The 13,107-nt window shown below is 49.1% G+C and overlaps 1 protein-coding gene across 2 annotated transcripts in view; it reads right to left on the bottom strand.

Annotated features, from left to right (window-relative positions):
- Positions 1–13,107, bottom strand: part of SZT2 (SZT2 subunit of KICSTOR complex) — a 355,341-nt gene that overhangs the window by 302,116 nt on the left and 40,118 nt on the right. For both annotated transcript variants that reach the window (XM_082264795.1, XM_082264796.1), the window contains exons 3-8: positions 12,761–12,934; positions 8,900–9,070; positions 8,618–8,749; positions 4,684–4,822; positions 4,467–4,573; positions 4,178–4,388 (exon numbers count right to left, since the gene is read on the bottom strand). In XM_082264795.1, the coding sequence (XP_082120921.1) occupies positions 4,178–4,388; positions 4,467–4,573; positions 4,684–4,822; positions 8,618–8,749; positions 8,900–9,070; positions 12,761–12,934 (934 nt within the window). The remainder of the gene's footprint in view (positions 1–4,177; positions 4,389–4,466; positions 4,574–4,683; positions 4,823–8,617; positions 8,750–8,899; positions 9,071–12,760; positions 12,935–13,107) is intronic.

The following is a 13,107-nucleotide window of genomic DNA, read 5'->3' as shown; positions in this document are numbered from 1 at the left end:
GATACCTGATAGTTATCAGGAAAGGTGATCTTTTCTGGTTGAACCTCAGGGACCGAAGTCACCCGACTAGAGGCTACTTGGCCTATCTGGTCAACCAGATCCGATTCCTGTGAGGTATCGGGACTAATCTTAGGAAAAGGTAAAGGAAAAGATCTATTCAGGGAACGGTAACTACCGCTTCCTGTGGTACTTAAATGTTGGAAGGGAAGAATCGCACCGGTAGTAGTGGTTGATGCTCGATCTAATGTCCTGAATACCGGTGAAAACGTCCCCCCACCCTGAAACCGGGTGGGGGCGCACCTTCAGGCTGTGTACTCCTTTACTTCGGGTTTGGCTGGGTTGGTCCTCTGCTTGTCCGACCAGCCCTTCTTGAAGCCTCCTGGAGGAGTCTTGCCTTTCCCGCTAGTACCAGCCGGGCGCCCTTTATGGGCGGTAAAGAAAGGTCCTCGCTTGTTGCGAGGTCCCTTAGCTTTTGCAGCCTGTGGCAAAAAAGTGCTCTTGCCCCCAGTGGCATCCTTAATGATTTCATCTAGGTTGGCCCCAAATAGACGATTCCCCTGAAAAGGGAGATTGGTCAAGGTCTTTTTGGAACCTAGGTCAGCTGACCAGCATTTTAACCACAGCACACGTCTGAGGATCACCGCTGACATAGATGCATGCCCTAATAAGGGAGTAGTGTCCAAGGCTGCGTCACAGATAAACCGTAGCCCTTGTATGATCTGTTCCATCAAATCAGATGTCTCCTGGGGAATATCTTTTCCCCTAAGATCTTGGCGTACCATTTTCGCCCATTCCGTAAGTGTCTGGGAAACTAGACCAATAACGATTACTGGTCTAAATGCTGACCCTATCAGAGAGAAGATGGTGCGGGACTCTGCTTCCATCTTTCGATCCACCGGATCCTTAAAGGACGAAGTGTCCTCCACTGGAATAACCGTGGCTTTATTCAGCCTGGAAATAGGCGGATCCACGACTGGTGGTACCGTCCATTTCTTAATGATGGATTCCTCAAACGGATAGCGTCTAGCAATACACTTGGAAATAGTAAAGGTACGTTTAGAATGCTCCCATTCTCCTTTAATCTGATTACCAAAACATTTAGGTACAGGAAAAGCCTTCGCCGACTTGATGGGCTTATTAGTACCAAAGGGCATCTCTGTTTCAGTTGCCTCTGCCGGTAAAGCCTCAAGTTTTAAGGTTTCCTGCACTGCCACAACTAGTGCGTCCACCAATGCTTCTTCCTGAATTATAGCAGGAAAAGAAGCGTCCTCCTCACTGTCTGAGGGGGCTTTATCTGGGATAACAGCCCTTGCAGAGGAACCTGCAACTGCAGTGACCATCTCTGAATCTGAGTCAGAGGTGTCAGATGGTATAGGGGTAGGCGGGGGTCGCTTCCTTGACCCCCGTCCCTGACAGGCCGCCTCCACCCGAGCCACCATAGACTCCAAAATTGCTGTAAATGACTCTATACTCTGTGCACCGGCGGGTCCCGAGGCCCCCTCGAGGGAAACAGGTGGGGGAATATGTGTGGCAGGGTCCATGATAACTCCAGTTACTTCCTGGATAATATAATTCAAAAGTAAAGAAAAAAACTTTTTTTTTTTTTTTTTTTTTTGACCCCCAGCGCCACAAAAAGCCCCTTAGTGTTACCTGCTAGGGATCCCTATCGATCGAGAGAGAGAGAGAGATAGACCCCCAGGCTCACCACTTGATGCTCAGAGTTTAACTGCAACAGGTTACAGCGCTGTCTTGACAAACAGGAAGTCTTTTGGCTGGCTGCCCAGGAAGAAAGGAGGCGGCTCCGCCCCTCTGCACGCCTTCCGGCGCCTCCCCCAAGCTCCACGAGGTGTTTGGATCACCTCAAACATGGCCGCCCCCATGCTGGAGACACGAGGCTACGCCAAAATGGCGGCTCGTGCGATCCAGCAAAAAAAAAAAAAATGGCGGCGGCCTGTACTGAATAGCGGTGTGCTGCAGGGCACACAACACTCTCTCTGCATGGGGATATGGCGTGGTTGGCGGTACCGGTCCTGGCGGACCGCATGGCCGTTCGGGAGGCCTGCTAATAGCTGGAGATCTGATTTGGAAAGCAGTCTACATGTCCGTGGCTTCTGACTGGTAGGTAGCTTATACTTAACCCATAAGATTCCCAGAATGCCACAGATTACATCTTTTAAACATGTATACAATAGATTGTTAGCTCCCAAACCAAGCCTCCTGGCTTTTTGCACACATAAAATCACACTCAAAGTAGGAGGATCTGTGACATGTTATAGGATAGAAAGGACTCTTTCTTACCATACAGAGAGGGGCCCGCGTTCACCACAAAACCCGTCAGGGAAAAAGGGGGAACATACTACTCACCATACCGGAACCAGGCGGGCACCAACTCCTGACAGTACCCCTCTCCACCGGGGCGGGAGGGCTGTCGACCGATACGGACGCCGTGACTCATGGTCTTTGGCGTTTCAGCGAGACGTTTAACTCGCGGGTTCAGTCCTTTTAATGGGACTTTGTCGCGGCCGACCCAGCGCGGAGCTATGGCCTGCACGCGCTCTTAGGCTGAACTGGGGTGACCACCGGATCTCAACATCCAGCCCGTCGCCCAGTTCAGCTTTCTTGCTTGAAGATCTCAAAGGAACACTGGAGAAAAAAAAAGCTGTCTAAAAAATCCTTTAAGAAAAAAATTCTTGCCAGGACCTAAGATCCCAGCAAGGTGTCTAGGTCCTTACTCCTAACTAGACAGAAAATAACTGATTTGCTGAGGCAGAGAGAGAGAGGATATACCCTCTGGGACTGCCCCTAGGGTGTGGCCAGAGCTTTTTAATTTCCTGTCTAGTCCTGCTCCTGTGGAGGCAACATAACCCGAAGGTGGTGTATCACCGAGGACTACGTCTGTCAATGAGCGCTAGAGAAATATAAATAAATTACATATACAAATTAGACAGCTTGAGTGTATATATAACATATATATATATATATATGTTTAATACTTATTTTACCTGCTGTGGGTGTCTGTGTGTGTGTATATATATATATATATATATATATATATATATACACACAGACACCCACAGCAGGTAAAATAAGTATTGAACACATCACCATTTTTCTAGGTAAATATATTTCTAAAGGTGCTATTAACATGAAATTTTCAACACATGCCGGTAACAACCCATGCAATCCATACATACAAAGACACCAAAACAAATACGTTCAGAAATTAAAGCGGAAGTAAACCCATTGATCTAATAGTATCAAAAACAGTTACATTTCTGGAATGTGCCGGGAATGTAACCGTCACATTGGTTGTACTCTCAACCAAACTGTCAAACCCTCCCAATGGCTGGTGTCATAGCTGAACACATGTGCAGCATCATGGCAGTTGGAGATTATACAGATGCCAAGATGGCAGCTTTCTTGGCTGAAAACGATAAGAGGGTTTACTTCCACTTTAAGTTATGTGTAGTAAAATGGAATGACACAGGGAAAGTATTGAACACGCTAACTGCAATTTATTTAATACTTGGTACAAAAACCTTTGACATCAGCCATTGGATGGTTTAACAGCTTGGTTGAGAGCACAACCAATGTGACAGTTACATTCCCGGCACATGTCAGAAATGTAACAGTTTTTTTCAACTGTTAAATAGATGGGTTTACTTCTGCTTTAAGCTCTAAAAATTCCTTAGCATGTTGATTACGGGGAAAGGAGGAATCAGGGAAGACAATATAAGAACATTTAAGGCGGAGTTACACCCAAAAGTGGAAGCTCCACTTATCTGCTTCCTCCCTCTCTTCGATGCCACATTTGGCACCTTTCAGGGGGGAGGGGGGTGGAGGGAACAGGGACCTGTTTTTGACAGGTACCTGTCCCCACTTTCATGAGACCCCGCCACAGCGAGGTCCCTCTGAAGTTCAGGCCCCCTCCTCCTTCCTCCTCCACCTGGCCAGTTAGAAAGTGCAGCATGCTTCGCACATGCGCAATAGGGAACCGGTTGTGAAGCTGAAAGACTTCACTGCCGGTTTCCCTTACCACGTATGGTGGTGGAGGCAGCACCCGAGAGCCGATTCGAAAATCGGCTGGGAGCCAACATTGCGGGATCCCTGGACAGGTAGGTGCCTTATATTAAAAGTCAGCAGCTACAGTATTTTTTCCAACATAAAAGTCTCTCACCGCAGTAATACTCTGGATTCAGAGCTTCACCGGTGCGCATAAACGAATAGAGCAAGAATGCCTTGTGATAGACGTTCATGTCCGTCTGCCCGGTCTCTAGTTCAGGACAAGAGGAGAGGTAGGATCCTAAGGTCGCCATGGCGATAAACTTCATCAGCTCTACGTTTGGGACGTAGCCAAAACTGCAGTCATAGGAATACACCCCGCCAACCTGCAATGAGATTAGAGAAACGATAAAGTAACTCACAGACCGCAAAAAGCGAGAGCCACCTAAAGGGATTACATTTACCTGAACAAAGGAGCAAGCGATGGTGCCGCTGCGCAGCTGGTTCAGCAATGTTTCGCACACCGCAATATCTGGGACACTGGTGACGCCGTCTGTGATTACAATGATACCTGCGCAATTTACACAAAGATAAAAATCAGCTTTCCTCAAACATCCAGAGAGAAAACAATCTACATCTAAAAGCTTACATAAAGTCACCAAAAGGAAGAGACCGGCTCACCTGCACTGGAGTTGGCTGGCAGTAGCTGTAAGGCCAAGATACCCTGCCGGATCATACTAACCAGTCCAATATCCGCCGTCACCATAGAAACTCCCATCTTTCTGCCTGGCTGTTGGTTTGCATATTGAGGTAGGCAGTCCTGGTGATACAAACAATCCAATGTGTTAGATTCCTGTTCCAAAATATAGTTGTCACTTCCCTGAACTTAAAGTCTTAGTTGCAAAGTCCTCTTACCCCCAAGCCGCCCCCCCCCCCCCCCACAGACGCCAACAATACGCAGATATGTGGCCTCACTGGACGAGGCTTTTTTACGTGGAGCCGCATATCTGTGTATCTGTCTTTGTGCTGGAACAGGGCGCTCCCAGCACAGAGACCAGGGACTCAGCGGGAGCCTCGCGTCCCATACTAACCGGTTCTGGGTCACCTGATCGCTGTGATAAGCCTCTGATAGGCTACTGACCAGTCACTGTGAAGGAATTACTTAGAACCCCAAAACATTATATATTTTTTGTTAGCAGAGACCCTATTGAAGAAAATGGTGTGTGTTGCAATTTTTTTATGTCACATGGTATTTGCGCAGCGGTTTTTCAAACGCAATTTTTTGGGGGAAAAAAAAAAAACACATTCATGAATTTAAAAAAAATCTAAACAGCCAAGTTAGCCCAATTTTTTTGTATAATATGAAAGATGATGTTACGCCAAGTAAATAGATACAGAACACGTAAGGCTTTAAAAACTGAATTTTTGTAAAATCTTACCGTAAAATTCCTTTCTCTGAGTCCTCTGACAGTCGCCGCCCACTCATTCAGTCTTCACCAATGGGTATTGACCTCTAATCCATAGTTTGTCTTCTGCCTAGCTTGCTCCTATGGATAAGAGGTCAATACCCATTGGTGAAGACTGAATGAGTGGGCGGCGACTGTCAGAAGACGTAAGAGAAATTGTGTCTGCCTGTTAAATGGCGGCAAACTTCAGTGCTTAAAATTCTCCATAGGCGACGCTTTAAATGCCTTTACAGGTTACCAGTTTACAGTTGCACAGGAGGTCTGGTGCTAGAATTATTGCTCTTGCTCTGACGTTCGCAACAATACCTCACATGTGTGATGCGATCACTGCTTACATATGCACGCGGGAGTAAAGTATGCGTTCGCATTTGCACGTCAGCATGGTGGGACGGGGGCACTTGAAATTTTTTTTTTTTGTACTCACTTTATTGCTATCACAAGGGATGAACAACATCCCTTGTGACAGCATGGGCCATGATAGGTTCTCTTTATGGAGAGATTTTGGGTCTATTAGACCCCAAATCTCTCCTCTGGCCCCCCATGCAGCCGATCAGACACAGATCAGTCTGACCATCTGCTTTCCCAGCCGCTGGTGGTCAGGTAAACAAATGGGCAGAACCGAACGTGATAAATTACTCGTCAATCCCGGTTTACAGGATTACAGAGAGAGGGGAACAACGTCAGTTCCTCGCTCTCTGTACGGGGCACCCATTGCCAGCAGCCGCCTGTCGCATCGCTCCTGGCCTCTGCAATGGGACCGAAGAGCCCGAGAGGCAGTGGCGGGAGGGATGTGGGACCCCCTTCCACCACCCCCAAAAGTGATCAAGCGGCGGATCACTTCTGCATTATAGAGAATCTCCAGCTGAAAAGAGCAATTTAGGGATGATGCCTGTAGGTGCACCCACCATCCCGGTATAACCACTGAAACCCGAGGAAGTACAGGAACATTCTTAGGTGGGAAGTGGTTAAATTGAGAGCAGGGGGTGTGTCTTAACTGACATGAATGGAACTGCCTGTGTCTATTCAGAGGGCAGCAAACTGGACTCCTAAATCTCTTACAAAACAAATCTGTAATCCAGTCCTCACACACCTGAAGATTTTCTAAACTGAGCATAACATTTAAAAATCGGTCCCTTTATTTTATATCTCCTACTTTCCTAGGGACTGTCACTCTGCCCTTTCAGTTATCCTACTCATCCATACTCACCTTGCCTGCTGCTCTATTGCAGCCAGATGTCCAAACTCTGTGTAAGCTTTATGTCACAGCTTACAAGGGGTTGATGATTTCCTCCCCTTTTCACAGGAGAGTGCTTGGGTCAGGCTATTGACCACTCAGGAATGAGCACTGCATCCTGGGAGAAAGGTGAAAAGCTCTCAAGCGCCTAGTACTCAGAAACACCTAGTACAGGGGTCTTCAATTTATGGCCCTCCAGTTGCTTAGGAACTACAATTCCCATCATGCCTAGCCATGTCTGTGAATGCCAGAGTTTTACAATGCCTCATGGGATGTGTAGTTCCGCAACAGCTGGAGGGCCGTAGTTTTGAGGATTCCTGACCTAGTATCTCCCCGGGGCTCCGACAGAGCCACTGATTGGCGGGGGAAGCCAGAGAAGATATTCTACCAGTGGGTAATGGGAGGTTTACGAGAGCCTGACGACTTTTACCGTTCATGGCAGGTCCCTTTAACTTAACAACAATTACACATTTATACACTGTCACATTTGCGTTGCCTGGCCACAACATGGTTGAAGCTGGAAGTTCCTTTGCATGGAGGGATGGCAGTTAGTAATTTCTGATGAGTAGGTGGGTGCTGGGGAGGTATCCTTTCCACCTGGATTGATGCTGGTGTGGTGCACTAGGCTGGTCCCCAGTTGTGGGCAAGAATCTCTCAGAATGCTAACGCCTTCTGGTAGGGGTATGGGATGAGGGTCAGCGCCCCTGGAGTGACAGTCAAGGGGTGCCAGCATAGTTACATAGTTACATAGTTAGTGAGGTTGAAAAAAGACATCAGTCCATCCAGTTCAACCTATGATGTGTGTGTTTGCTTTTAACCGTACATTGTATACCCCTGTATGTTGTACATTGTATACCCCTGTATGTTGTGGTCTTTAAGGTGTCCATCTAATAGTTTTTTGAAACTATCGATGCTCCCTGCTGATACGACTGCTTGAGGAAGAGAATTCCACATCCTTACCGTTCTTACAGTGAAGAACCCCTTACGCACTTTAAGGTTGAACCGCCTTTCCTCACTTTGGGTATTGAGAGACGCTTACACTTTTTCTAGTCTAACAACATGGTCACAGCAATCTTGCACATTTTTTTTTTTTACACACCTGCCTTTCTGGGCTCGGTTTTTTTGGCTGAGATCGGAGTCCGGAAAGCCATTGTCTTCCATTCTGCCACATAGCACTTATTTATTTTTGCACATGCACAGAGCACTATCCGTCTATTTATCTAGTAGGGTGCAGGTCCTCAGACTCCCTGAAAGTGGTCCTACAAGAAAACAACAAGAGAAGGGCGCACCGACCTTGTGCATTACCACTTAAAAGTTAATTAAAATCAAAGAAGGGTAGCGTACAATATACTCACAGACGTAGCATATGAACAAGCATATAGGAAATGGGCACCGCTCGCTTCCAGGACACTTCTCTACTGCTGGATAGCGTGATGGCGTCCTCAAAACCTGATGTGGCTTACGCGTTTCGAGGGAGGACCCTCTTCCTCAGAGCCAAAATTGCCACTGAGGAAGAAGAGGCTCCTCCCTCAAAACGAGTATATTGTACGCTACCCTTCTTTGATTTTAATAAACTTTTAAGTGGTAATGCACAAGGTCGGTGCGCCCTTCTCTTGTTGTTTTCTTGTAGTGCCTTTTGGATACCCTTGGTCCTGATGGGGGCAGCAAGACCACTTCATTTGTGTCATAAAACCGCCTAGAACATTCACCTTCCCGCATACCACTCGAGTGCAGGAGATATTGTTGTTCCCTGAAAGTGGTAAAAGGGGAGGGCATGTGGTCATTGGGTCTCTATTCGGGGAAGCCCCAACCTAGGAAGGACTTTGCCTTGGAAGGTCCCCGAAGAATGGGGTCCAACTGGTTTAATCTGGGTGGACCAAGTGTACTCCCAAGTGTCCCGGAGGTTTATGCCTACCTGAGTGAGCGGTCGATATTGCTGCTGAAGCATCTCAGCGATCTTATTCTCAAAGGCGCCCAGCTGCAGTTGGACATGCTGGAGAAAGCCCGGAAGCTTCTGCTCCTCCAGGCGACAACCCTGGACCAGAACCTGCAGAAGGAACAGAAAAGCTAGAGCCTGCTCTACAGAATCTGCAAACTCTCAGCTGCAGGGGTACTACAAGTCTCAGGTGCATGCTGGAATTTGCTGTTTCAAAACAACTGGAGTGCTTCACAAAGCGATAATACGGTGTTCAGTTACCTGATGACTCTGCAGACCGATAATAGAAGAATAGGCCTGAATTGTAACATAGATCTCTGGCTGAAAAACAACATTGGATCCAGGGATGACGAAGGGCCTGAGAAGCCCCAGCAGACAACGCGATAGGGAATGGAAGATCTCATCAAAGATTATTTCTTCTGTGGAGTCATCCTGTGTTTAGAGAAAATAGACAAGTCATCAGGGAGAAGACTGAGGGGAAATCAAGGACAGATCATTAGGCTGAACAGGATATAACCAAATGTTTTATTGATCCCATCTTTTCAAGGACTCTCTGCCTTAAAACTGAACTCCAGGAAACCTGAAAATTCTCCCTTGCAGTGGGGTTGTGTCAGCACTTCAAGGGTTAACTGCTCATTTAGTCTAGGGGATGGTAAAAGCTAATTTGTGCACCCTGAGACCCCTGTGTCTCCATTGAGCCCTGTGCCTCGTGACCACTCCTATTCTGTGCCTCCAGTGACCACTCCTATTCTGTGCCTCCAGTGACCACTCCTATTCTGTGCCTCCAGTGACCACTCCTATTCTGTGCCTCCAGTGACCACTCCTATTCTTTGCCTCTAGTGATCTCGGAGATTCTTTTGCCTCCAGCGACCCCTGCTCTTTGCCTCCAGTGATCATTGAGACTCCTTTGTGTACAGTGATCCCTGTTCTTTTGTCTCTCCAGGCAGTGACCCCCCCTATGAATCCTCTTCCTCCAAGGACTCCTACACTCTTGTGACCCCTGAGACTCCTTTTCCTCCAGTGAACCCCTGCACTGCTGTGCCTCCATTGATCTCTAAGACTCCTTTGCCTCCAGTGCCTGCAAATATGTGCCTCCAGCGATCCCTGCTCCAATGTGCCTCCAGCGACCCCTGCTTCAATGTGCCTCCAGAGACCCCTGCTTCAATGTGCCTCCAGAGACCCCTGCTCCAATGTGCCTCCAGCGACCCCTGCTCCAATGTGCCTCCAGAGACCCCTGCTTCAATGTGCCTCCAGAGACCCCTGCTCCAATGTGCCTCCAGCGACCCCTGCTCCAATGTGCCTCCAGAGACCCCTGCTTCAATGTGCCTCCAGAGATCCCTGCTTCAATGTGCCTCCAGAGACCCCTGCTCCAATGTGTCTCCAGTGACCCCTGCTTCAATGTGCCTCCAGAGACCCCTGCTCCAATGTGTCTCCAGTGACCCCTGCTTCAATGTGCCTCCAGAGACCCCTGCTTCAATGTGCCTCCAGAGACCCCTGCTCCAATGTGTCTCCAGTGACCCCTGCTCCAATGTGCCTCCAGTGATCGCTGCTCCAATGTGCCTCCAGCGACCGCTGCTCCAATGTGCCTCCAGCGACCCCTGCTCCAATGTGCCTCCAGAGACCCCTGCTCCAATGTGCCTCCAGAGACCCCTGCTCCAATGTGTCTCCAGAGACCCCTGCTCCAATGTGTCTCCAGAGACCCCTGCTCCAATGTGTCTCCAGAGACCCCTGCTCCAATGTGTCTCCAGAGACCCCTGCTCCAATGTGCCTCCAGAGACCCCTGCTCCAATGTGTCTCCAGAGACCCCTGCTCCAATGTGCCTCAAGAGACCCCTGCTCCAATGTGTCTCCAGAGACCCCTGCTCCAATGTGTCTCCAGAGACCCCTGCTCCAATGTGCCTCCAGAGACCCCTGCTCCAATGTGTCTCCAGAGACCCCTGCTCCAATGTGTCTCCAGAGACCCCTGCTCCAATGTGCCTCCAGAGACCCCTGCTCCAATGTATCTCCAGTGACCCCTGCTTCAATGTGCCTCCAGAGAACCCTGCTCCAATGTGTCTCCAGTGACCCCTGCTTCAATGTGCCTCCAGCGACCCCTGCTCCAATGTGCCTGCAGTGACCCCCTCCTCCTACGTGCCTCCAGTGAACACCGGGACCCCTACATGTACAGTGACTCCTATTCCTCTGTGCCTCTAGTGATCCCTAACAATCATTTTCCTCCAGAAATTCCTGCACTCCTGTGCCACCAGTGACCCCTGAGACTCCTCTGCCTCCAGTGACTCCTGTGCTGTTGTGCCTCAAGTGACCGCTGAGACTCCTTTGCCTCCAGTGACCCCTGATCCTATGTGCCCCCCAGTGACCCCTGAAACTCCTTGGCCTCCAGTAACCGCTGAGACTCCTTGGCCTCCAGTGACCCCTGAGACTCCTTGGCATCCAGTGACCCCTGAGACTCCTTGGCCTCCAGTGACCCCTGAGACTCCTGGGCCTCCAGTGACCCCTGAGACTCCTTGGCCTCCAGTGACCGCTGAGACTCCTTGGCCTCCAGTGACCGCTGAGACTCCTTTACCCCCAGTGACCGCTGAGACTCCTTTAACCCCAGTGACCGCTGAGACTCCTTTGCCTTCAGTGACCGCTGAGACTCCTTTGACTCCAGTGACCATTATGACTCCTTTGTGCCTCCAGTAATCACTGATACTCCTTTGCCCGCAGTGACCCGTGCTCCTTTGTGCCTCCAGTGACCCCTGCTCCTTTGTGCTTCCAATGACCCCTGCTCCTATATGCCTCCAGTGAACCCCAGGAATCCTTTGTGTACAGTGACTCCAGTTCTCTCCCTCCAGTTATTCCCTAAGAATCCTGTTCCTCCAGGGACTCCTGCACTCCTGTGCCTCCAGTGAGATTTAAGACACATTTGCCTCCAATGACCCCTGTGCTCTTGTGCCTCCAGTGGCCCCTACGCTTCTGTGTGCCTCCTGTGTCACGCAAAGACCCCAGAGCATTCTGTGTCATCCATTAACCCCAGAGCATTCTTTGTCATTCTGTGACTTTAGTGCTCCTTGGGCACCTTCATGACACGTGTGTCTTCGTGCAGCCTCAGGTATGTTCCTGCAGTGTCCTGGACAGCCTCTCTCTCTCTCTCTCTCTCGCTCTCAGTAGATACGTTCTTCAGACATTCATGATACAGAATCACCATTTTTTATAAATTTGCTTTAACTTGCTCAATATGATTCTTTCTTTCTTTAACCGCTTCCAGACCCGCTTGTACAGGCAGAATAATGTACCTGTACATCTGAATTGGTTTCCGGGTTAGGGGCGCGCGCACGCCCCCACCTGCCTTATCCCCTGTTATTTGACACAGCGGGATTTGTCAGCAGATCCCAGTCAATGATTTATGGCTGGAACCTGCTGATAGGCTGTGTCCAATCACAGCCCAGAGCCCTGTGTTGACAATAAACACAGGGCTCTGTACAGAGGGAAAGATCGCTTTGTTCATTTTCCCTGCAAATCAAGCTTGCTGTGGGTGCACCCAAGCCGAATCACAGCTCCGTGTCCATTCAGACACGGAGCTGCGGCTTGGCCCCACCCCTTTCTCTCCTCATTGGCTGACTGACTTTGATTGACAGCAGCGGGAGCCAATGGCGCCGCTGCTGTGTCTCAGCCAAACAGGAGGGAGAGTCCTTGGACAGCCAAGACATTCGTGGACATCGCTGGATAGAGATAGGCTCAGGTGAGTATTAAGGGGTGCTGGGGGGGACTGCTAAACACAAAGGGCTTTTATCTTAATACATAGAATGCGTTAAGATAAAAAACCTTCTCACTTTACAACTCCTTTAAGGGCCCATTCACACTTGCGAAAGGGGGGGCAATCATATGAACTCCGAACAGGGGTTCTTGGCAATTACCAGTCTGCATCCAGAGCCTATCATAGGCATGTGATTACTCTACGAGAGATTACATGTGACTGATCACAATTGGCTGGTGGGAGCTGGCAGCCCCCATTGCTTTCCATGGGGCTGCCTCCTGCAGCTAACCACCGGCAATCCCCGCTGGGGGGATGATATGACCTATAGAAGCATCACATATATTTTTAATAACACAATGAATGCATGGATGATCTTAGGTTCATTACCACAATTCCTGTAGAGGGACTGAGATCCAACTCGATGACAAATCGGTACTGCCGTGCAAGAAAAGTCACCCATGTTGATGGCACAAGGAGGAAAGGGCCGGGGCGGACAGGCTCATCAGGCTGCCATCCATGAGGTATGACACTGACCACTTCCAGTTCATCATCATGTAAGCCCTAAAATATAAACAATGGCAAAATGTTATATTGAAGGGTGGAAAGTTGGGAACCTTGTGGGAGGAATAGTGCCCCCATCATTGGTGTCAGTGGGAGGAATAGTGCCCCATCATTGGTATCAGTGGGAGGAATAGTGCCCCATCATTGGTGTCAGTGGGAGGAATAGTGCCCCA

This window comes from Pelophylax lessonae (genome assembly GCF_965119305.1).
Source record: "Pelophylax lessonae genome assembly, chromosome: 8".
Lineage (NCBI taxonomy): Eukaryota > Metazoa > Chordata > Amphibia > Anura > Ranidae > Pelophylax > Pelophylax lessonae.
This window is presented reverse-complemented; position numbering and strand designations above follow the sequence as displayed.